The 24,940-nt window shown below is 44.3% G+C and overlaps 1 protein-coding gene and 1 long non-coding RNA gene across 10 annotated transcripts in view; one reads left to right on the top strand and one right to left on the bottom strand.

Moving 5' to 3' along the window:
* Cacna1d (calcium voltage-gated channel subunit alpha1 D) overlaps nucleotides 1-10,129 on the bottom strand; it is a 341,201-nt gene extending 331,072 nt beyond the window's left edge. For all 9 annotated transcript variants that reach the window (XM_004652738.2, XM_004652740.2, XM_045135618.1 and 6 more), the window contains exons 1-3: nucleotides 9,808-10,129; nucleotides 7,587-7,896; nucleotides 3,380-3,485 (exon numbers count right to left, since the gene is read on the bottom strand). In XM_004652738.2, the coding sequence (XP_004652795.1) occupies nucleotides 3,380-3,485; nucleotides 7,587-7,896; nucleotides 9,808-9,874 (483 nt within the window). In that variant the 5' untranslated portion in view covers nucleotides 9,875-10,129. The remainder of the gene's footprint in view (nucleotides 1-3,379; nucleotides 3,486-7,586; nucleotides 7,897-9,807) is intronic.
* An 849-nt stretch (nucleotides 10,130-10,978) lies between these two features.
* Nucleotides 10,979-24,940, top strand: part of LOC123455275 — a 30,046-nt gene continuing 16,084 nt past the window's right edge. The window contains exon 1 of the long non-coding RNA XR_006633808.1: nucleotides 10,979-11,030. This is a non-coding gene — a long non-coding RNA (uncharacterized LOC123455275). The remainder of the gene's footprint in view (nucleotides 11,031-24,940) is intronic.

Below are 24,940 nucleotides of genomic sequence, written 5' to 3'. Positions count from 1 at the left end.
CTTGGGACTTTGCTCAGAGTCAGGGGGTAAATCCACAAAGATCCTCCCTTCCCACAGTGCTAGAGGAAATATTTAAAGAGTCAGGCAGTACATAAATTCATCTGGCCATGTGACCATCCTAGAAAAGCAAGATAGGAATATTAATGCCCTGAGTTTTGAAATGCTCACTGAAGAGGTCAAAGGAATACACTTTGTTTTTTAGAAAGGCCTGCCAGACTAGCACTCTGCCCACCTCCCCTCAGAACAAGCCCAACATTTAAGAATTTCAAGACATGATTCACAGGAAAGGGCTAAAAGAGAGAAGAGCGATTCATCAATTCCCCATAGTTTATTTCCTCACTTCTGAGCTGAGAAATCCAAGTGGTTGGATGGTACTGATATTAGTGCCCTAAATTTCCTTGGGAAAAAAATCAGAATAATTAATTGGCTTACACATGTAATACATTATTTATTCCATTGATCTAAATTAATCTGCCTTTCTGAAAGGTAGTTATTTTTTTTAAGTTTATTTAATCATTTTCTCTTGAGCTACAAAAAGCAACAAACTAGGTCACCATCCACATCATTAAATTTGGTAACAAGGCTAACACCATCTGTGGCCTAGACTACAATGACCCATCTCCATTGATGGGAGGCTTTCTACCACTTCCACCTTTCCTTTAAAGCAACCAATCTAGTCACATGACTACAACTGAACTAAAACCATTTAAAATGTTCAAAGGCATACACATAATCTCACACATAGTAGAGAAGTATATATGTGTCCAACTCCTAATCACAGACATATTTTCGGCTGCAATAGCCAACATTTTTTGAAAGTTCTCTAAATGTCAAACTACCAAAACCCAATAAAAATAGACACCATGTTACACCTGAAATATGTACAGCATTTAAAATGTCACAGGAAGATCTCACAAGAGAACAGCTTTCACTAGCTTGCCAGCCAGTAGAGCTCTTCCTGACAAGGAAGAGCCTAGTATGTTTGTCTTTCCAACCCTTGCTCAGTTAAGAACACCCAGCCCTACTAATGCATGGCTTCCACACAAGCATCCAAAGCAGGACTGCAGAGATGCTTAGCGGTTAAGGCACTTGCCTATGAAGCCTGAGGACCCATGTTTGACTCTCCAGATCCCACATAAACCAGTTGCACAAGGTGACACAAGTGCACAGGTTGCACATGCACACAAGATGGCACACGCATCCGGTGTTCAATTGCAGCGGCTGGAGGCTCTGGTGTGCCAATTCTCTCTCTCGTTAAAAAAAAATACAAAAAAGGGGGGGGACTAGAAAGATGGCTTAGTAGTTAAGGCACTTGCCTACAAAGCCAAAGGACCCAGATTTGATTCCCCAGGACCCACATATGCCAAATGCACAAGGTACTGCATGCATCTGAAGTTTATTTTCAGTGGCTGGAGGCCCTAGTACATGCATTCTCCCTCTCTCCCCTATCAGCCTATCTCCTTCTCCCTCCCTCCCTCCCTCCCTCCCTCCCTCCCTCTCTCTCTCTCTCTCTCTCAAATAAATAAATAAATAAATAATTTTTAAGTACAAAAAAAAGGAGGGAATCCAAAGCAAATGGAACTAGCTGAAAGAGGACCATGCAAGAGAACAGAACCTCCTGGTACCCAACATTGGTTGCCTCCATCATCTGCTGTCTGCATGGCCTCCAGTTATAAAGAGCTTGCCCTTTGCAAGAAAGAAACTGCAGCACCAGAAACATCCTGAAATGGCTTTGGCATCCTTAGAGAAAGGCAACAGAATGTCAGAGGTCTAAACTTTTCCTAGTGATCTTCCTTGCCAATCTCCTTAGTAGCCAGGTTAGGTAAATGGCAATGCAAAGAGGGTCTGACATATGCCCCAGAATATAGCCACTTGACAGCTGAGTGCAACAAGATCTTTAGTGTCCTTATTTAAAAAATATATTCTTGGGCTGGAGAGATGGCTTAGCACTTAAGCACTTGGCTGTGAAGCCTAAGGACCCCAGTTCAAGGCTCGATTCCTCAGGAACCAAGTTAGCCAAATGCACAAAATATATTCTTGGGCTGGAGAGATGGCTTAGCAGTTAAGCACTTGCCTGTGAAGCCTAAGGACCCCAGTTCAAGGCTCGATTCCCCAGGAACCAAGTTAGCCAAATGCACAAGGGTATGCACGCATCTGGAGTTCATTTGCAGTGGCTGGAGGCCCTGGTGCGCCCATTCTTTCTCTCTCTCTCCCTCTCTCCCCCCCTCCCTCCCTCCCTCCCTCCTTCCCTCTCTCTCTAACTGTAACTCTCAAATAAATAAAAATAAACATATATATTCAGGCATGATGGCGCACGACTTTAATCCCAGCACTCAGGAGGCAGAGGTAGGAGGATCACTGTGAGTTCGAGGCCACCTTGAGACTCCATAGTGAATTCCATGTCAGCCTTGTTAGAGTGAAACCCTACCTTGAAAAAGCAAAACCATATATATATACTTTTCCCAAAGGAAGTTCCATGAAACACTAGTTCCATGATATTACCATTTTCTGCCAAAAAAAAGTTTAAAGAATCCATAACCAATTACTTAGTGACTGAGTTAAGCAAAATAAAAACTGTTTGTTTGTTTTTTTAAGTGAAGACTTTCCCAGAGCTAATGCACACTATAAATCTTCAAGAGGGCAATAAAGAATATGGAAGTATCCTGGTATATTTAACCATAGACTTGTTCTATGTGGAGTGCTTCACAGGATTTGGAGTATGAACTCCACTGCTATTCTGACTTATTCTCCAAATTGTGCTCTAGGTATAGGTGTTAGTTTTACTGTGCTCTACTATAAAAACTAATAGCTTGCATACACAATCTATAGCAATTCTCTACTTACCACAAAATCCCACCACTTCCAAATAACACTAGGTTTAAAAAATAATATGATACAAAAAGCAAAAGCCTATATGGAGCTACTTTTAAATCTGCTACAAATCCCTTCCATAAAAAGTTTGGGGATTTTTGTTTTGTTTTTTGTTTTTCTGAGGTAAGGTCTCACTCTAGCCCAGGCTGACCTGGAACTCACTCTGGAGTCCCATGCTGGCCTCAAACTCTCAGCAATTCTCCTACCTCTGCCTCCCAAATGCTGGGATTAAAAGTGTGCACCACCACGCCAAGAGATAAAAAGGTTTGTAGCTATTTGTACAAGATCCATAACTTTAAACACTTTCACTCAGTATAAATGTGAGGATGGTCAATTTTTTAAAAAAGAAAAAAAACAACATATAAAAAACACCACTGCAAAGCCTCAGGAAACATGGCATATAACAGGTTTACAGTGGCAACAACCAACCCACAAAGCCCGCTGTCAGTCCAGGCACAGAAGCAAACAACCACACACCAAGATGAGCAGGAACTCTGGGGACACTTACCAAGTTATGATTTGTTGAGTTAGAATCGTCTTCAGGGAATGGGATGTAAATAGCTAAGGCCACACAATTGGCAAAAATAGCCAATAATATAAATATGTCAAATGGTCTGAACGTTTTTGTTAAGGTATATTTGTTAAGATATCATGTAAACATAAACCATCCCTCTTATCACACTCCCAATCACTGCACATCAGAATCGCTATTAAAATGAAAATGACACACACGTCTTTTTTTTGGTTTTTCGAGGTAGGGTCTCGCTGTAGCCCAGGCTGACCTGGACTTCACTATGTAGTTTCAAGGCAGCCTATAACTCATGGCGATCCTCCTACTCCTGCCGCCTGAGCGCTGGGATTAGAGGCGTGCGCCACCACGCTCGGCTACAATTCTTTTGACTATTGCGACTACTTGGCTTTCAGCCAAAGTATTGTAATTGGCCATCTCACACGAGGCTGTCCTATCAAATCACCTCTCCTTGTCCTTTTCTTTGATGCAAGGATCATGTGACATTCATTCTTCTGCTGTACACCGAGTATTAAAACCTGAAAGTGCAGCATATCCAGCAAGGGCACTATGGCAACCACATTTCTGCTTCTTGTAACTTAAGAAAGTAACTAGGGCCTTACTAAATTCCCAGCTGTTGTAGACACACAAAGAAGTAGCCATTATGGAGTAAACTTCCACACAGCCTTGCCACCACATGTTAGAGCCATTTTCTCAGGGCCTATTCTTGGCTGGGTCTGCTTAAACTCGTTATGTGGACTGGAACAGGCAAAGCCATATCCATTCTCTGTATGACCCTCTCATGGCACCTCACATGCTATGTTAGCAAGCCACCAACTTCTTCTGCTTTCTCTACCAGAGCAATCAATAGCTATAACTGCTTCAGATTAGAGCTGAACCGGAGCTCACTTTATAATGTGCTGTTGCTGTGTTCAATTTATAAACAAATTAAATTTAAAAGCCACAAGAAATCAGCACCAGACACTTTCAAAGTATGCTTTAACAATTTTAAATCTCAGAGGGCTAACCAGAAGAATTGTTTTTGAGATCAGCCTTCAACAGATACTTGCTTAAACATTCTGGTACTATTAAGAGACATTGTCAAAACTGGCAACACTAAATTTGACATCTGCTAAAATGACTGTTTTTCTACTCTTGGTTTACAGCCTTTCCAAACTTGAGGTTTTATGAGCACCAATCTAATCCACAGTTCGTACACTTAATTTTACAACAATGCTCCCATACACTCATCCTCAAGAGGCAAGATCTTGGCTTAACTAAATCCCTTCAGGTACTGAAGGTTCAAAGTTATGAGCAGACCAGTCTTCCTTCTTACTGATGCCCTTCTAGGAACCTCAAAACTAATGCAAGAAACAAATACTCCTCACTTCACTGGAGATGCCGTGGGTTTATAAAACCTCAGCTCCTTTGAAGAGCTTTCATAACTCACTGGAATAAGGACAGGAATACCATTATCCCCTTACTAACTTTGATGGGTTTATATTTAAGCCAGTTAACTTTAATCATATTGATTCTCTCAACTTCTCTAGCCTTATAAAATCTTTTCCCCAGTGAACCAACATGAAGATAGTCCACCTCTAGATCTCAGAAGCCTTTTTCATTTTTCCTCTTGTAAGACCCCACTGAAATTTACCAAAGGTATTTTCTATAGAGTCTCTCCCTTCTCCCCACCCCACCATCCTTCCTTTCTGATTTTCCAATATCTACGTGACCAATCTGCCAAGCTAAGAAGTACTAACACTGCTCAGGAAGGCTAAACATAAGGTTTGGGAGAGCTGTTTCTTTTTTCTTGGTGCTGTTCTAGTTTTTCTAGAGGATACCATCTCCTACCACAAGAAATAGGTATGTCTGATCTGAACAGTTCCTTTGAATACAAAGAACAACCCTCATTTCCCAGGTCCAGAACACTTTGCCTTGCCTGGCTATGAAAACATACTGGACTCTCCTCTCCCAGTGCTGAGCTGCTGAAGGAGGCCTCCTATAACCTGCTCCTTACAGAAGAGAACTATCATTTGAGAAGCTAAATAGGTCATATATTATTTACTATCTACCTCTTCTAAAAACTGTTGTAAACAGGCATCTCCCTGAACTGGCAGCCCAGGTACATATGTGTCTGGAAGATCCAAAAGAGAAGACAGTGGTAGTATCTAGGAATTCACTCTTATACATAAACTGCTATGTACAAATCACTGTGCACAAAGCGAAACAGCATCTGTCCTCCCATCTCACTCCATATAAAATTAATGAGCCCACCAAGAGGTCGCTACTTACTTGGAGTCCCCTCAAGCCATCATCACAAGGTCATCTTTCTAGCCATTACAGTTCTTGCCTGTTGACTCCAGTGAGACCACTGAGGCACATTCCCATCTACTAGCTCCTTCCTGGCCTACACAAACATTCTGTCCTCAGACTAAACGAGAACTTAAAGAGAAAATCATATATGGGAGAGATGCCATAACGCACTCTAGAGAAGAGACATCTGTTCTGAAAAAGAAAAAGCACATGAAATCCTTCCAACCCCGCTCTGCCATTCAGCTATGCTCTCTACAACCTTTCTAGACAGCTGCCTCATTTTAAGCCCTGTCCATAAGCAGAGAAAATAGCCAGTTAATACAAGGGCATGTAAAGGGGGCTGCCTTACTGGGTACCTAGGATTTTAGGGGCTTCAACTGCACTTTCTAGCTGCCAGCCAGCATTCATTCTCAGAGTGTGGCCTCTCCCTCCTCTGGGCCGGCTGGGGGAGCTCCACGCTCAAAAGCCAGCCTACTGCCAGGAACTACTCAGAGGCCTCTGTCAGCCCCTGGACACCCTTCTGGGAAATAAATAAATGCTTGATTTTATCCAAACCAAGGAATCATGTGATTAATCAGAAGGCATGCACTTCAGCAAACCTTGTCTACTGGGGGGTAATCACTAGATCCTGACCTGTGGATTTGAGGACGAGGAAGAGCAGCATAATTTCCCAAGATCTAGGCTGTGTGTGGCAACCAGCCTGGGGCACTGAAAGTTCAGATTTAAAAAAAAAAAAAAGTGGAGAAGGGGCTGGAGAGATGCCTCAGTGGTTAAAGGCACATGCTCGCTTGCAAGCCCAGGTTCAATTTCCCACACACATGTGTAGCTTAAAAAAGGCAGACCCAGAAAGTTTTGCTGTGGCAAGAGACCCTGATATAAGCATGTGCATGTGCACACATACACACACATACAACTGCAAATAAATAAATACTTTTTAAAATACAAAGGATAAACACAGAAATTATCTTCAGCCCATGGATATAGATGACTTTGTTTTATAAAATCAGCACCTTCCAATTCCTCCCCCAAAAGTACTAAGACTGCTCTGTCAGTTACAGAGGGCCTTTGTGAACCTTTACACAGCTTCTGCATGCCTCCAAGGCTTTTGAGGACTTGTCAAAAATAAGTTCACAGCATTTAATTTAGCAGCAAATAAAAATACAATAAGAAGCACTCTCTCCCTATGAAGTAATCTTTTTTTAAGTTTTTTGAGGTAGGGTCTCATTCTAGCCCGGGCTGACCTGGAATTTACTATGTAGTCTCAGAGTGGTCTTGAACTCATAGTGATCCTTCCTACCTCTGCCTCCTAAGTGCTGAGATTAAAGGCGTGCACACCATGCCCAGCTGAAGTAAATATTTTTATTCTCAGCTGCCTGAACAATTAGAATCACCAAATATCCAAATAGGAAGCAATCATAGCACTCCCCATAGTTGTAGAAACAAATTTCAATTATCAGAATTCTTCATTTTCAACAAGTCACTGCATACCACTGCCCCAAAATAATAATGGATTTAAAATTAACTATCCAGTAGTATATAATAATCAAAGATTACTTTTATATTTTAACTCCCTACCACTTTGAAGTTGCAGTCTTTTTTTTTTTTTAATTTTTATTAGCATTTTCCATGTGAAGTTCCTCCCCAACTACCTGTCCTTTCCCTTCTTCTCCCAATACACACATACACACAGACTAAATATTCCCATACAGCCACCCTTCTCCAAGCTGAGGAGATAAAAAGCTACAGCATAAAAACCCCTTACATATAGCTTTTTCTGTGGCTCACATTTCATACTGCTACAGTTTTGGTAGGTGTCATTTCAGTGAGCAAATTTTTTTAAAGAACACATGGTAAAAGAGAAAATGAGAAAGACACCCCACCACGAAAAGGATACTTCCATTCCACTATACTAATGCAGGCTCGTCGGATGGGGTTATTGAGTGACAAACAAAAGAGGGCTCGGGCAGGTCGGCTGTTGGACGAGTTACCCTGTTTTTTGCTCTTGGCATATTGCTGACGTTTTCTTTGGGAGAGAGATCCTACAGGTTGGGGTGCAGAGGTGCTCATACTTTGGGCAGCCTTGGCCTGTCTAGCAGCATCAATCGCAGCTTGCCAAGACAGGACAGTTTGCTTGGAGCTATTCGGCTGAGAAGTTGGTCCTTCACCACAAAGAGGGAGTCTGGTGCCTCTTGCATAGCTTGCCTCTGGGGAGAAGGAAAAAAATTATTTTTAAAAAATAAACTTCAATGCATGTTGCAAAAAAAAAAAAAAAAAGCAAAAATTGTCTCCATGAATGGTGGAGTGAATAATTCCAATGTTTCCATCTGAAACTCATGTGTTACTTTTCAAAAGTAAGGATTCGGTCAGGCAGTACAACAAGAACAATCCACAGAGCTCTGTTGCAAGTGCCAATCACACAGGGTCATTGCACCACTACATCCAACCACATTATATATCCTTCCATATCTATGTCTTCCAGAGGAGGCCTTTAGTACATTATTTTTTTTGCAGCCTGAAATCATTCCCACATTTATTCCATGTCTTTTCTGACTTTGAAAACGCATGTATCTCTTATGACTTAACAAATGTGTACAACAGCTCTTCTCTAAAGTAATTACCACCGTCATAAAAAAGACGGTGCTAATAATTCAACAGTCTTGATCATTTTCAGGGTGTTCCTCCAGTATCTTTACACAGTACATTTTTTTTTCTGCATGGGATGGGGGGGGGAGATTCTCTACTAGCACCAGGCACTACCAAATGCCCTATAACAAAGATCTGGATTATGCGCTGACACTTCCTGCAAATGAAAATTCATGATGCTTGGGACTCATTTCCTCCACCAGCTTCCGAAAACAGAAAACATCTTTAGGGCTCTTTTGCATTTTAAATTGCGGCAGCATCAGCCAAGCCAGCATCCAGTCAGCCTGCACCCTTACACACAGAAGAGGCAGGCTGCATTCTGCCAGGAGCCCTCAAGGACTAAGCAAGAAACAGCTCGGGGTAGGCTAGCACCTGGGTGGATAGTAGGCAGAAGCCCAGGGAGTATAAAGCTCCCCGCTGATCCTTCACGGGGTCAGGCACTCCCCAGAACTGGCCCACAAGGGGCCATGGTGTATTCTGCTGAAGCAGAAGTCAAAAGTGGCAGCAAAGGCAGAGAGAGGTAGAGGGCTGAGCATTTGCAGATCCAATTGCAGCTAAGTAAAGATTCAGTGCAAGCCCAGGTCTTCCTGCCCAGCAAGCCCGAGAAGGGAGCAAACCAGAAGACACTTTGAGCACTGGAATGAGTCCTCCCAAGCTTCCCCTAACGATGCACTCACCCGGAAAGGCTTCCAGTCTACCTGGGCTGAGGGAGGGGGCGGGGAGAGGCACTACCGAACTTCAAAGAGGAGGGCTGGCCAGAAGCTACCCCAAACTCCCTCCAGCCAGCCCCGACAGAGAAGATCGCACGTGGTGTCCGGCGGGTGGGCGGGTGGGCGGTCGGCCGGGCCGAGGAGCCGAGCCCCACAGCAGCACCTCTCTGGGCATTGCTAGGTTACAGGAGCTGGGATGCACGCTCCACCCGACCCCCTCCTCCAGATGACAGGACCAGGCCTCCCACGCCTGGCGGTGTGCGCTTCACCCCCAACCCCCAGGCCAAAGGGTGAATAGCGGCAACCCCAGAATTTTCCGGATGCCCCCGGGGACCTTCTCCTGAGTCGACCAGGGGCCCGGGGAAGGGGAGAGGCGCATCGAGCCAGGTTAAGGGGCTCCGGCTGGAGACTCGCAGCACCCCCACCCCTGTTTCCCTCGCCGGGGGCGATGGAGGAAAAGTTGAGCCCGAGGACTCTGAACCCGAGTCACCTCGCTCGCCACCCGTCGGGCAGCTGCCCAGGACTCCATGCTCAAATGGCCGCCCCCACCCCACAGACGCAGCTCAACTCCGACAGCCAGGGCCTGAGGGGCCGAGCGGCGGCGGCCGCGCGGCTCCCTCCCGGGGTGGATGCCTCCGAGCCCGCGGCAGCCCCGCAGCCCCCGCGACCCACCCAGCGCAGCAGACGGGGAGGAGGAGGGGGTGGGAAGAGGAAGACCATGGCAGGATTAGACCTGGCAGCGGGGCCAGGCTAGCTGCTCACCGTCCGCGTGGTCCGCTTGCTGCTGTCGTTGGTGCTGCATGTTTTTCATCATCATCATCATCATCATCCACGAACATTTATTGAGCGCCTACTGTGTGCAGGGCACTGTGCTGGGTATTAGGGCGAGGGAGGAACGTAAGGGGGTTACGGATAGGTTGGCGCCGCTGTCCTGGCCCTTATTTTTGCTTCAGCAGGGGGTGGGGAAGGACAGGGACAAATAACCGGAAAAATAAAGGTAATTTATATATTTTTTTAAAAAGCCTGCCACCCACGCTCCTTTTTCAAAAATGGAGCAAAATAAACTTTTTTAAAAAAATAAAATCATATGTATATATTAGCTTGGTAATATATACATGTAAATTTTTTTTCTTTTTTCTTCCGTTTTTTCTTTTTTCTTTTTTTTTCTTTTTTTGCTGCAAAGGAGAATTTGGCTTGGTCCCCTCCTCTAGCGGAGAGACGCCGCGGAGGTGCCGGCCCGGCCGCCGGGGCCGCTCGGCGCGCCCCCCATGCCGCCCGTGTGCCCGCCGCTGCCGCCGCTGGCTCGGGACCGCGGGCCGCCCGAGCTCACATCCGGGGACGGAGGCGCCCGCCCGCCGCTTTCTCCGCGCCGCGCCCGCCCGCACGCCGGCTTCGCCCTGGCGACGCTGCGCGCCCGCCGCCGTCCACCGCCCTCCGCGCCCGCCCGCCCGTCCACTCGCCCGTCCACTCGAGCGAGCGAGCTCCCACCGGCCGCGCCCTGGCTGTCGGCGGCGGCGCCCCGCTCGGCCCTGGCGCTCGGGCTCCGCGATGCGGGACTGGCGTGCGGCGCCCCGGCCTGGCTCGGCGGACCCGCGGGAGCCCGAGGGTTAAGCGCGCCGCGGCCCGGTTAACCCCCTCGGCGCCGCTGCCAGCGCTCCTCCTGCATCTGGGGCGCCGGGGAGGGAGGGCGTCGGCGGACCGCGCACCTGCGGCAGGCCCCGCCCCCAGCCCAGGTGCCTGAGCCACACGCCCCCCGCCCGGCGCGGTGGGACCCCCATCCCTTGGGGAGCCCGGACGGACGGACGGACGGACGGCAGTCAGCCCTCTCCGGGTACCACAGCGCCCCCTCCCCGCGCTCCGCTCATCCCTCGGCGCCGGATGCGCGAGCCGCCCGGGGTCTGCAGCCTACGCGGCTCTAGGGCAGGCGGCGGTGGTAAGGATGGCCCCCTCCCGTCCGCAGCACCTCCACGTGGATCTCGAGGCAGGTACAGAGAAGCCAGCCAAGGCCTTTCTTTGCTGGTGCTGGTGGGAGTTGAGGACTGCGCGCGCGATTCCTTCCCTGTCTCCTGGATGGGGGCGGTTTGCAGACAGCAGCTCTTGAGGAGGGGGTAGGCTATGACATTGAAGCTAACTAATGACTGATACTTTTCATTTAGTTTCTTTCTGGCTGATGAGGAAAGGTGCCTGCTTTGTTACTTCACAGGATTCGATTTATTTGCTCCTATCTGCTTGTTCCTAAGGCGTTTAAGACATTTGAGAACCGTGTCTTCAAGGCAAAAGGCTCAGTGTGAATTAAGAAAACAAGTGTTTATGGGAAAGTGCTTCTTTGCTTACAGAGGACACACTGGACATCTGCAGTTGTTGGGGAGAATGCGTGGGAACAGTGAGTGGGAGGCCAGATAGAACTCACTCCAGAGGCTTACCTGAGAGAGATGTCTTGTCTGGAAAGATGAAAACATCCATACAAGCTTTTGCCCTTTTATCATTATTGTTATTATTTTACTGTGTTTTGGAAAGAAAAAAGGTTGGGAAATAATCCTGTGACCTGCTGATAGTAAAAAGCTGGTCTGGACACCTCACCTGTGGCTACTTCTTAGCCAAAATCTGAAGGGATACAAAATGGTTCCTGTTGCAGTCAGCTCCACATTATTGGGATGGACTTCAAGTGTATAGGAGGAAAGGTGTATTTCAGCCTATAGATCCAAGGGGAAGTTCCATTAATGGTAGAAGTAGCCAGTCCCTTTCACAGATCCAAGCAGAGAGATACAGCAAACAAGCAAGCCAGCAAGCCCAGAACCAACCTACAGGGCTGGAGAGATGGCTTAGCAGTTAAGGCACTTGCCTGCAAAGCCAAAGGACCTAGGTTCAATTCCGCAGGACCCATATAAGCCAAGTGCACAAGGTGTCACATGCGTCTGGAGTGGCTGGAGGCCCTGGTGCACCCATTCTCTCCCTCTTTCTCTCTCTCTCCCTCCCTCTTTTTCTCTATAATAAGTAAATAAAATTAAAAAAGAAACCTGCAGCAGCAGGACCCCCAGAGCTCACTCTGTACAGCTTGGCTTGGAAATCAGATCTGCCCCCAGTAACACGTTAGGGCTGGGCCCCACCATCTGCCCCCAGTGACATCTCCTCCAGCCAGGCAGCTGGAGGCAAACTTTAATAAATCATCTGAGTGTATGGTGGGAGGGAATTCATTCAGACCACCACAGTTCCCCTCAAAGAACTTAGCCTTCTGTGAAACACATGAAATCTACATGTAAGTACATGTCACTTTCAGAATTCCAGGTCACAATTCAATTCAGTCCAGTCAGCTCTGGCAAGACACCTGTTAGGAACAATTGTCTAGGTTATCAGGACAAACCTATGACACATCCCATTCCTCAAAAGCACACAATCTAGAGAAGGAAGCATGTCTACATGTCTCTGTCATGCAGAATCTCGGAGCTATAAGTGTGAAGATAGCACTATGCAAGCATCCAAGAGATTACTTACAATTGAGGGAATCTGAGACGTTTTCATAGGTGACTGAGGGAGGATCAGGTGGAACACTGGCAATGACGCTATTCTGTGTGCCACTGTGATGAGGGATGTAGAGCACTATGCATTTATCAGAGCCAAAGAACTGTGTGATACAAAATTGAACCCTAACGTAAACTGTGGACATCAGCAAATAATAAAACATCAGAGCCAGGTGTGGTGGTGCACGCCCGTAATCCCAGCACTTGGGAGGCAGTGGTAGGAGGATCACCGTGAGTTCAAGGCCACTCTGAAACAACATAGTGAATTCCAGGCCATCCTAGGCTAGAGGAAGACCGTACCTTGAAAAACCAAAATAAATAAATAAACATCGGTTCAACACTAATGCAAGATGGAATAATAGTAGGAACTTGGAGGATGGACTACATGAGAATTCTTACTATGCAATTTCCTGTAAACCTAGAAGTTTGCTTAAGTGTTAAAAAGAGAGAAGTAATTGTGCAGAATATGAACAGGGTGGGAAGAAGGAACTTGGGGTGGGAATTAGGAATGAAGGCAAAAGAGAGACTGAAGCGCAAGGTGGGGTGTTCTGAACACCCGCAGGGTTGGTGTGCAATAGAGAGGAGGGCACATCAACTCCAGGGAAGAAGAAGAGTGACTGGCTGGTTAAGCCTAGGTCCATCTCCTAGGTCCATCACAGAAGGAGCATTTTAGTGGCATGATTAGATGGTCTGGGTTCTACATTCTAGATATTAATGACTTTATGGAATTTAAATTTTTGATTTTCCAGATTGCCTATCTTTGCAATGTCACCATCAGGTGCTTTTTTTGGAGGGAGGAGAGCCTATAATCTACATGGTTCTAGACATGGTTCTAGTTGTTTGGACTCATATGGGTAATTTAAATATACTTACCTACCCGTGATAATGTGAATTACTGGATAAATAAACAGTAGCTAATATATTTAAATTTTCCTATGTGCCAGGTTTTAACAGGTATCAACTCATTTAATTCCCATAATAAGTCAATGAGGAAAATATTATAAATACCTATACTTCCAGATGACTAAACTAAGGCACTCAGGAGTTAGCAACTTATCCAAAACCACACATGATTACATAGTAACTGAGACAATAAGACATAAGGAAAAGATACAATTTTAAAAAGAAAAGTAGGGCTGGAATGATGGTTTAGCAGTTAAGGCACTTGCCTGGGAAGCCTAAGGACCCAAGTTCGATTCCCCAGAACCCACATAAGCCAGATGCACAAAGTGGCACATGTGTCTGGAGTTCATTTACAGTGGCTGGAGGCCTGGCATGCCTGTTCTCTATATATATATCTGCTTTTCTCCCTCCCTCTCTCTCTCTCCCTCTCTCTCTCCCTCTCTCTCTCTCTCTCTCTCTCTCTCTGATAAACAAAAATATTTTTTTAAAGTCAATTCTAAGGGAGGGGAGAATGTCAGGTCTAAATCAGCCTCATGTACAAAGACTCTATCATGTCACTGAAGTTCAATAGTGGGGTCTTACTCCCTATGCCCTTATAAGGACACAGAGTTGGCATTCTAGATGTGCCTATGGACTGCATTTCTTTATTATTATTATTATTATTATTATTAGAGGGAGAGAGAGAATGAACGATGTATGAGATACCTTGTATATCTGGCTTACGTGGGTCCTGGGAAATTGAACCTGGGTCCGTAGGCTTTGCAGGCAAGCTCCTTAACCACTAAGCCATCTATCCAGCCCTATGGACTGCATTTCAAAACACTCTGCTGGTCCCAGTACAGGGGCTTAACCACCTCATTCCCCACCATCACCTCTGTTCTTCCTCTCACAAAATATCCATCTTGTGTGCAGAAAGCATCGTGTCACTTCCTTAACCATAAAAGGTTTCTCCTTTCCTTCCATATCAAGCCTAAATACCTGGGACCAGCTTTCAGCCTGTCTTTCGCACTGTTCACCTTCACTGTGGCCAGCAGTCTCCTCATTAGGCTGTGAACATGCTGTGCTCATTTCTCACTCTGCCTTGGCTCACATTTACTCACTGACCTGAAATCTCTGCCTTGCTGACCTCTAACCAAACCCTACCTGTTTAACAAGCTTCTGCCAGGTCCCTACCTCCTACAAGAAGCCCTCTGTGACTGCTCCAGCCACTTACCTATGCAACCCCACTCCACTCCCACTCCCTTCTCTAACAGCCCATTGCACCAGTTATTCCTTCTGTGGTATGGTTTCTTATGCTTTGTCTGATTGCTTTGTAACTATCAGTCCTGTCTCTCCAACCACAGTGCAGGTTCTTCAGCAAGGATCACCTCCATGGCTCCCTCTTCCAACTAAAGTGTTATGCTCACAACAGCCACTAAATATTCATAAAAGCTCATAAGTATCACTTCAAATTGTCAGCTAGTATTTACCAAAAATCCCATAAAGTTTATGGCAGCATATGGCCCTTATTTGACAAAAATAGAAAATAGAAAATTGGGTCTTTCACCTACCAGATCCTGAAGGCTACATGAAAAATAAATCCATAGACACACTGGAAAGTTGAGTCTGAATGAGTCTTTCTACCCCAGATCCTATGTCTGAGAGAATAGTCCTGACCCACTACACCACCAGAACAGGCGATAAAGAGGAAGTGGAAATGTGTGCACAAAGCAGTAAGCAGAAAATAGGTTAAGACCTAGGGGTGCTTAGGAGAGAGTGGTAATAAGTCACAAACGCACTCTGGAGAGAGACAAAGGAAAGCCCCTGTCTGGGTGTTATCTTATAGTCTGGCAATTCTTAGACTTTCTAACTCCAGAACCCCTTTAAATTCTTCATAATGTGGTGCTTCTGTTATGTCAATTTTATCTGTTGGTATTTATTCAAGACTCAAACTGGGACTATTGAAAAAAGTCATTTATAATTCATTTTAAAATATGAATAAGGGCTGGAGAGATGGCTAAGTGGTTAAGCTCTTGCCTGTGAGGCCTTAGAACCCCAGTTCGAGGCTTGATTACTCAGGACCCACGTTAGCCAGATGCACAAGGGGGTGCACGCATCTGGAGTTTGTTTGCAGTGGCTGGAAGCCCTGGTGCGCCCATTCTCTCTCTCTCTCTGCCTCTTTCTCTCTCTGTGTCGCTCTCAAATAAATAAATAAAAATAAAAAATATTTTAAAATAGTAATAAACTCATTACATGTTAACACACTGTTTTAATGAAAAGTAACTGTTTTCCCAAACACAATAATGAGGAATAGCATTTTTTTTTATTAGTTATGGGCATACTTAGTATGTAGACAGCATATCTTGGTACCATCCTTTCCTTTATCCCTGCCTCTTTCCCAAAGGAACCCTCCTTATTGGGTTTGCAGGTCATCCCCATGGGGATTGTGGGTCGTACATTGGGGGGCAGCAGTCAGTCATGGGGCAGAGGCAATGCCTCTATGCATAGTGTCCCAACTTGTGGCTCTAACAGTCTTTCCACCCCCTCTTCCACAAAATTCCCTAAGTCATGTTAGGTTCATTTTTAAGTCTACTTCAGTGATGGGCTCTTAGTAGCCTCTGGATCTCTGCTTGGTAGGTATTGAGTGTCCTCAGTATGGACCTCCTTCACCCTTGTGCTGATATCAAGTTCACCGAGAAAGCAGCATTCTTGCTTGTTTCCCCAATTGAGAAGTGGCATTTTAAAACTTTTTGTTGTTGTTTTGTTTTGCTTTTTGTTTTTTCAAGGTAGGGTGCTCTAGTCCAGCCTGACCTGTAATTCACTATGTAGTCTCAGGGCAGCCTTGAATTCACAGCAATCCTCCCACCTCTGCCTCCCAAGTGCTCAGACTATAGGCTTATGCCACAATGCCTGGCTTAAAACTATTTTTGTAAATGTCTGGCTGAGAAAAAGACAGATCCTCATTTCTGCTTCTGCATTCAATCTATAGCAACAGATATTTGGATGAAAAGGGGCTGGAGATACTGATCAGTGTTTAAGTGTTCTTCCCGTGCAAATGTAAGAGGAAAACTGAGACTGCTGGACTTCTAACCACCAAAACCCACATAAACAGCTAGGTGTGCCCATGCACATCTGTATCTCTAGTCCTCTGGGGGAGCCAAGATGGGCAAATCACTGGGGCTCTCAAACAGCAACATTGCAATCAGTAAGAAACTCTGTCTCAAGGCAAAATAGATGGGTGAGGGAGGGAGGGGCACCTGATGTTCTCCTCCAGCCACCACAGGTGAATGTACAGGGCACCACACATGCATGTGCATACACCACACCCACACACCTCATCATATACACATGCAAAAAAATAAAGCAGATGATGACTAGCCAGTCTCACACACATATGTACTTGGAAAAGGTGAACCATTTGAACATGGTGTCTCTCCCTAAACTCAGAGCTACTATCCATCAACAAACCCCAGTGATTCTCCAGTCTCTGCTCCCCAGTCCTCCATGAACAGGGTTACAGACATGTGTGACCATGGCCAGAATTTTATGTGGGCTCTTGGGACTTGAATTTAGCAGTCTCTTGACCAAGTAGCCCTCATGCTTAAGGAGCAAGTGCATTTAACCACTGGGCCATCTCCCAGGCCTCTACTGAAACTTGATCTATTGCATTAGAATCTGTCAGTCTATATTGCATAATTTTCATTGATTTATATGGCATCCATGATTTGAAAATGCCACTGTTAATGCTGTACCATCAGTGCAAATGTCAACATAGTATAAAGGATAGTCTTAGTATTAACCATGAAAATAACTTTGACTTCCAAGAATCTTGAAAGGGTCTTATAAGTAGCATTACCAGATAAAATAGAGTGCCTAACTGATGTGTAGGGCATACTTATACTAAAAAATTATGTATTGTTTATTTCATATTCAAAGTTACTTGGGCTTCCTGTGTTTTTATTTGCACCTCTGAGGGCCCATAGATTACATTTGCTGTTTTTAGCCATTTCTGAGCAGAGAAATATCAGGGTTGGCCTTCATGATAATAGCTCTAACTATAGTGAGAACAAAAGATAAGAGGGTAGAAAGAATTATAGAATGCAGGATGGTCTGATGGGTCAATTAAGAAGATGTTACTTATTAACTGCAGTAATTGTCAAGGGCAATGCTTAAGAATGGGTAGGGAGGGGCTAGAGGAATGGCTTAGGGGTTAAGGCGTTTGCCTGTGAAGCCAAAGGACCCAGGTTTGATTCCTCAGGACCCACATAAACCAGATGCACAAGGCGGCACATGCATTTGGTGCTCATTTGCAGTGGCTAAAGGCCCTAGCACACCCATTCCATTCTCTCTGTCTGCCTCTCTCTCCCTTTCTCTCTCTCCCTTTCTCTCTCTCAAATAAATAAAATAATAAAAAAGTTAAAAATATTTTAAAAAAATGGGTAGGGAGCCGGGCATGGTGGCGCATGCCTTTCATCCCAGCACTTGGGAGGCAGAGGTAGGAGGATCATCGTGAGTTTGAGGCCACCCTGAGACTACATAGTGAATTCCAGGACAGTCTGGGCTAGAGTGAGACCCTACCTTTAAAAAAAAAATGGGTAGGGAAAACAGCCATATGCAAGGCAGCTCCCACTTTAGGAAGATCACTGTCTCATGGTAAAGAATCACCCTCCCTCAGCCACCCCCACCCTCATCAGGGCCTCTCAGTTACAACTGACTGACATCTCACTCAACAAAATTTGAAGTCCTTTCTTCTTACTTTGGTGTCATGACAAGTAGAACCCAGCTGGTATTTATCCCTCATCAAGTAACTGATCCCTTGAAGAGCAGTATTTGTGTTGCACATCAGACAGGGCAATTTTACTTCCATTAACTAGTTCATTTCCATCTCCTTTAACCCAATTCTTAAATCTTATTTTCACTCTCTCATGTACCAAATCCCCAATTTTCCACTTAGGAAATCCTGGCAGAATCTCATATTTATAGTGCACACCCACTGTCAGTGATGCTTGAGGAAGAGAAGCAAGTCTTGTTTCCTACCATGAAGTAAGTTGACTTTGATAAAGGGTTCTTAATATTCTAATGTGGCTTACTGGAGAGCTGTGGATATTGCACCAGGTAGATTGGGGCTCAAATCCTAGCCTACCAGATACTAGCTATATGGTTTGAAGGAAGCTATCCCCTCTCGAGCTTCAGTGTAAAGCCAAGAATGATAACACGTGCCTATAATCTCAGCATTCGGGAGGCTGAGGCAGGAGGATCTTGAGTTCCAGGTAAGCCTGAGCTACATAGTTAGACTCCTTGAGACCATGTCTCAAAAATCTAACAAAAACAAGGATACTAACAATATAAAAGGATAGTATTTTGTAAGCTACAAAAGAAAAGAGTATCCTAGCACTCAGGAGGCAGAGGTAGGAGGACTGCCTTGAGTTCAAGGCCACCTTGAGACTACCTAGTAAGTTCTAGGTCAACCTGGGCTAAAGCAAGACCCTACCTCGGGGAAAAAAAAATGCATAGTTTATGACACATACCATCAAGTTGAATCACAATTTGTGTAGATTTAACTTAAATGCACCCAGTTATAGTCTTCTGCCCTTCCTTTGCATGCCCCCGTGTGTGTGTGTGTGTGTACATACACTTGTGTATGTGGAGACCAGAAGTCAATGTCTGATTTCTTCCTTAATTTCTCTCCACGTTTTTTGTTTGTTTGGTTTTTTGAGACAGGGTTTGTTACCAAAGCTACAGTTCATTTATTCCACTAGACTAGCTATTAGGAAAGCCCTAGGGACCCATGCGCCCCACCATACTTGGCTTTATGTGGATGTGAGGCACCTGAGCTCAGGTCCTCATGCTTGTGCGGCAAGCTCTCTACCCACTGAGCCATGTCTCCAACTCTTTCTCTGGATCTTAGATCATACCTTTATGCCTTCTTTAGAACTTCACTCCTCAGTTAAGATGCAGTCCACTGCAATGGCTCTCCATTAAGTTGCCAGCATTTTGTCATTTAATATAGTCCCCAAGAAATTAAATATAGTAAGTTTTTGGTAGTCTTTGTACTTTACTTAATTTTAATTTCTAGCACTTGTTTTAGTATGAAAGATTCAACAGCTGGCTGGGTATGGTGACTTACAACTATAATCCCAGCACTCAGGAGGCTGAGGTACGAGGATAGCTATGAGTCTGAGGGCAGCCTGGGGCTACAGAGTTTTTCCAGTTCAGCCTTGGCTAGAGTGAAACCCTGCCTCAAGAAAAAGAAAAAAAATTCAACAGTTACTATTGATAACCCCCAAAGCAGATAAAGTCTAGCAGAGATAACAGTGAAATAGATGTTTGTTCACCTAAACATAAGGGTACCCCCCACTGCACAAGGTATGAAACACACACACACACACACATTTGCACTTGCACACGCGATACCAGTCACTGGAATAGTCAACACAACTGACAGTCACCTCCGGGTTTAAAGCACAAGCTAGCTACTAGAATAAATCTGGTCACACACTGCAGTGGGAAACTCACACAAATCCGCATTCAGTCAACCACAAGAGCAAATTTACAAGGACAGGAAGTAGTTATGGAGATCCAGAAAGTCAACAAACGTCAGAAATGTTATAGTTCAAACATTATAGTTTCCTTTTTGCTTCTTCAGAGCAGTTGTTTAAATATTCAGTTCACAAAATAAAACAGAAGTCTAAATGTCACCAGCACCCCTCAGACCCAGTCCGTACTATATATGTACATTTATTTACTTTGCTCACTGCTTTAAAAAAAAATCTAAATCACAAATCCTTGTTACTAATATATGCTTCTTAAATCTTAAATTAATATTTTGGAGGGACATTAAATAGGAAATCACTGAAATATTAAGACTCTCCAAAGGTGGGTATAGTGATCCATATCTATAATCCCAGCTGCTTTGGAGGCTGAGGCAAGAGTATCGCAAGTTCAAAGCCTGCTCCTATTTGAGAGAGAGCGAGAGAGAGGGCAAGAGAGGGATAAAGAGATCTTCATTTCCTGAATCTTACAAACAAAACTCTTAGAAATAAGCAGTAGAACAGGTCAGGTATAGCGATGCTCACCCCTATGTTCCCAGATACTTGGGAGGCTGAAGCAGATGGATCATGAATTGTGAGGGAAAGAGGTATGGAGAGAGGAAGGAGGGAGGAAAAGAAGAGAAGGAGGAAAGGTGGAGAATTTTAAAAAATAAAAGAAGCATCACTAATCTTGAGTGTTCCATATTCCTTTAATCCCCTATGATTAATCAAATAGAAGGTACTTAGCAAATTTAGGAACATTTTCTTTCTGTTTGACAAAAATGTAGTATGAAACTGCAGTGACCTCTCTCAACTTAATGACAATGGTTAAAAAATGTATGCTAAAAATGGGACTTGTACTGTGGGTTTGGAAATTTGATAAAATAGGATTGGGGAGATGGATCAGTGGTTAAAGATGCTTGCTTATAAAGCCTTCTGGCTGGAATTCAATTCCCCAGCCACCCACATAAAGATGAATGGGCATTCATTTGCAGGGAAATTGGCATGGGAAAGTATTTCACTCACATACACACACACACACACACACGTTAAAAAATATTTTTAAAAAGAACAATTGATAAAATAGCCAAATTTCATATTTCCTAGATTATTAGAAATACATAGAGTAACAGCTGGTCATGGTGCTGCATGCCCAAGGTAGGAGGATCCCTGTGAGTTTGAGGCCAGCCTGGAAGTACAGAGTGAATTCCAGGTCAGCCTAGAGGGAGACCCTACCTCAAAAAAGTAAAAATTAAAAAATTTTTAAAAAGAGAAAGAGAAATAGGGCTGGAGAGAGAGAGATGGCTTAGCGGTTAAGACAGTTGCCTGAAAAGCCTAAGTAAGGACCTAGGCTTGATTCCCCAGTGCCCATGCAAGCCAAATATTTAAGGTGGCACATGTGTATGGAATTTGTTTGTAGTGGCTGGAAGCCACTATCTGCCTCTTTTTCTCTTTCTCTCTCTCTCTCTCATAAATAAATGAAAATTTAAAATTATAAAGAGAAACACACAGAAGCATTTTTGAAGTTCTGATTTGAGACCCAAAATACTTACATTGAACTTAGATAACAAAGTAAAGATCTGTTTCGTGTTTTAATGACCATGTTGGCACTGTGTTACATCCAGAAATATGAAGCTTCCTATCTGTCAGTTTTATCTTGTTTGGGTTGCTATTTTTAATGTGTGTTTACAATACACTGAAGACATCTCAGCAATCATGCACTGAGCAGAATATCACCATGGCAGGGAGATACACATGGTAGTCTTTATTGTCAACATGTCTATAAAAGTGGATAAATATTTGTTAGTGTTCCATTTTGTTAAATACAAGGAACACATGGAGCTGGAAGGAACTACCACAAAAATTCCATAATTTTCTCAAAAACTGACACTACTTAACAGCAAGTAACAAGTAGATATCAGGGCAAGTGGAAGGGTTTTTGCAAAGTTATCACAAACTTTAATGATGTGGCAGAGTAACCAAGTAACTAAAAGAAGAATGACCACCTAACCCCTGGAAGTTAAATGACCAAGTATTGCAGAGTGCTGTCAGAGCGCCTCACTCTGAACCCACAGCTAGTACCCCACCTCCCCAACACACACACATACTTCCCTCCCCTTCTTGCAGGCTGTCCTTGGGTTTCTTTCCAAGTTCCTTCTGCTTAACTTGGTTACTTTGTCCCCTATAGACCTTTCTTCTTAGGAGTTTGTTTTTTTTTTTCCTCTCAGTCCCTTTATTTTGTTCTCCAAATATTTCTTCATAAGCCTTCCAAACACTCCAATTACTATAGCTCACTACATACTGTAGACAAGGAAAAATTAACAAGACTCCTTCAAGAAGAGCCAGAAGATAGAGGTTCTCATTCTGGCCACACTTAGCTGACATCCTAGAACAGTAAGCTGGCACAGCTTGGAACTGTGGAGAATGGTGTGAGTGAGAGAAAGCCTCTCACCCTGCTCTTCTCTGCTGTGTGAACTGCAGCAATTAGTCTTTCTGAGCTGGTTTCTTCATCCATGATGTGCCCATATCATAAGGTCAGAGTTGTATGAAAATCACAGGGGAATTGGCATGGGAAAGTATTTCATACACCAAGAAGCCCAAAGCCCATGGTTTTTGGAATGTACTTAGCACAACAGTAACTGCAGCAGCAGCACTTGAGAACTTACTAGAAATGCAAATTATCCATCTTACCCCAGACCTACTGAGGGAAACTGCATGTAAACAATCCTCCAAATGACTCTAATATATGCTGAATTTTGAAGACATTGTACTACAAGTGAATTGAGTTGAGCTGTAGCTTTGTATGGTTCTGGATAGAGTAAGCCAGCATACGGAATATTACTGCCTTGTGTTGCAATATCTATCAATTATATAACAAACATAATAGCTTACTTTCTTTTGTTCTTGAATCTCACAGACTCCCTACAAAGTCACACCATTGGATCCACTTAACAGAATCTCATAGAGCTTACAATGAGAATTGTACAATTACTGACATCTCTGAGAACTGGAAAGTAGTGTCACAAAGACAAAACCCTGGTAGGAGCCTTGTTTATTACAAGTGCAAGAATACTAGAAAGATCTAATTTTTCATTTTTACACCCAGCTCACAGATGCCAGAAATTCATTCTGATGGTTTAAACCTTTATTTCTCTACGCAAAATACCAGTATCCCTGAAAATATCACAAAAACCCTTTCTCTCTCAGATAAGAAATGGGAGAATAAGGATGTGACCATTTGTCTTCCAGAAGTGGAATGCCAGCAGCTCTGCTTTGGGAAAAATAGAACAGGGAGAATATTGAGTGTCAGTATAGGCAAGCCTGACTTCTTTCACGTTTGTTCCAAAGGCTAGGTAGTCATATAGCCAGGTGTAGGTCACAGGTGCCTAAAAACCTTTAGGATGGCTGAGAATCTGGGTGGGGCTGAGAAGGAGGAATAAATAGACCACAACAGAGGTAGAGCCACATGGGCATATATCTGCTTTTCTGGTGTACTAGGAAAGACCAAACCACTACCACCACAACCATCACTGAAATGATCTTCCAATTCCATTTGGCCCTCTTCTTCCTTATCTATCCACAGATTGGACATTCTGGCGCCTTTTAAAAGTATTGTATTGTGCCATATAGTTTACAGAATACTCTCACATGCATTTACTCACTACAGTCCTCATTTATTAATAAGGAACCTAGGGGCTGAAGAGATGGCTTAGCAGTTAAGCACTTGCCTGTGAAGCCTAAGGACCCAGGTTTGAGGCTTGATTCCCCAGGACCCACATTAGCCAGATGCACAAGGGGGCACACGCATCTGGAGTTTGTTTGCAGTGGCTGGAAGCCCTGGTGTGCCCATTCTCTTTCTCTCTCTCTCTTTACCTCCCTCTTTCTCTGTCTGTTGCTTTCAAATAAATAAATTAATTAATTAAAAAAAATAAGGAACCTGGGCATGGCTCTGCTAATATACAACAGAGCTTAGATTTTTTTTTTTTTGACGTGTGCATGCGTGTGTGTGTTGAGGTATATATGTGTGGTCTGATGTGTACAGTGTATGTACATGCACATACCCCATGTACTCGCCTGTACCAGGGTGCACTTGTTCACAGTGATCAGCAGAATGTCTGGTGTCCCACTCCATTTCTTCTCTGCCTGTTATTTGAGCCTGAGTCTCTTACTGATCCCAGAGCTTCCATTTTTTCATGAGCTCTGCTCCCCTATGGGACTGGGGTTATAGATAAGTGTGGCCACACCCAGTTGTCTTTGTGGATCCTGGAGATGGAAACCAAGTGGTCACTCAGGCCTTTATGCTTACACAGGAAGAGCTCTTTACCATGGAGCCATTTGTCCAACCCCAGAGCTTAGATTGGAATTTGGAAGCCTACTTCTTTCAACCTGGTGTAGGTGTTCAATGTGGCTTGTGCCCCTCTGCAGAGATGAGCCATACGTTAATGCCCAGCTCCCTCCAAGACAATACCACAACTTCAGAGCCCTGGGGCAGAGTGTGAGTCCCAGGCTTTCATCCTTTGAGCAGGTTCCCAATTTACACCCACCGTTTACCTCCTCCGCACTTTCAGAGCACAAGAGCTTAATGACTTCACAGATGGGCAACATTGTCAGCCATGGAAGAGAGACTGTGCTACACATAATTGTACTCTGAAAATACCACTGGAGAAGTATGTGGATGAGTCACTGAGTTGGCAGGGGAACTTCACACAGGCCAGGCCCTGCTGATAATGAAGTTACAGGGCTCTCCTGAAGGTGGCCCAGGCATGTCCTACCCTAACTTCCCTGGGTTGCTAAGACCAAGCAGGAAAGACAGCCCTTGCTCAAACACTGAGGTCATGACACTGGGTTCATGCACTGAGTATGGACTACAGTTGTTTTATTTTTTAATTCATTTCAATTCTATTTTATAGGCAACAAAAGCCTTTGTTCTGTCAACTACTTTGTAACATTTGTATGCCTCCAGCT

Source organism: Jaculus jaculus, chromosome 16, assembly GCF_020740685.1.
Source record: "Jaculus jaculus isolate mJacJac1 chromosome 16, mJacJac1.mat.Y.cur, whole genome shotgun sequence".
In the NCBI taxonomy this organism is placed as follows: Eukaryota; Metazoa; Chordata; class Mammalia; order Rodentia; family Dipodidae; genus Jaculus; species Jaculus jaculus.
The sequence above is the reverse complement of the archived record's forward strand: the minus strand, read 5'-3'. Positions and strand labels throughout refer to the sequence as shown.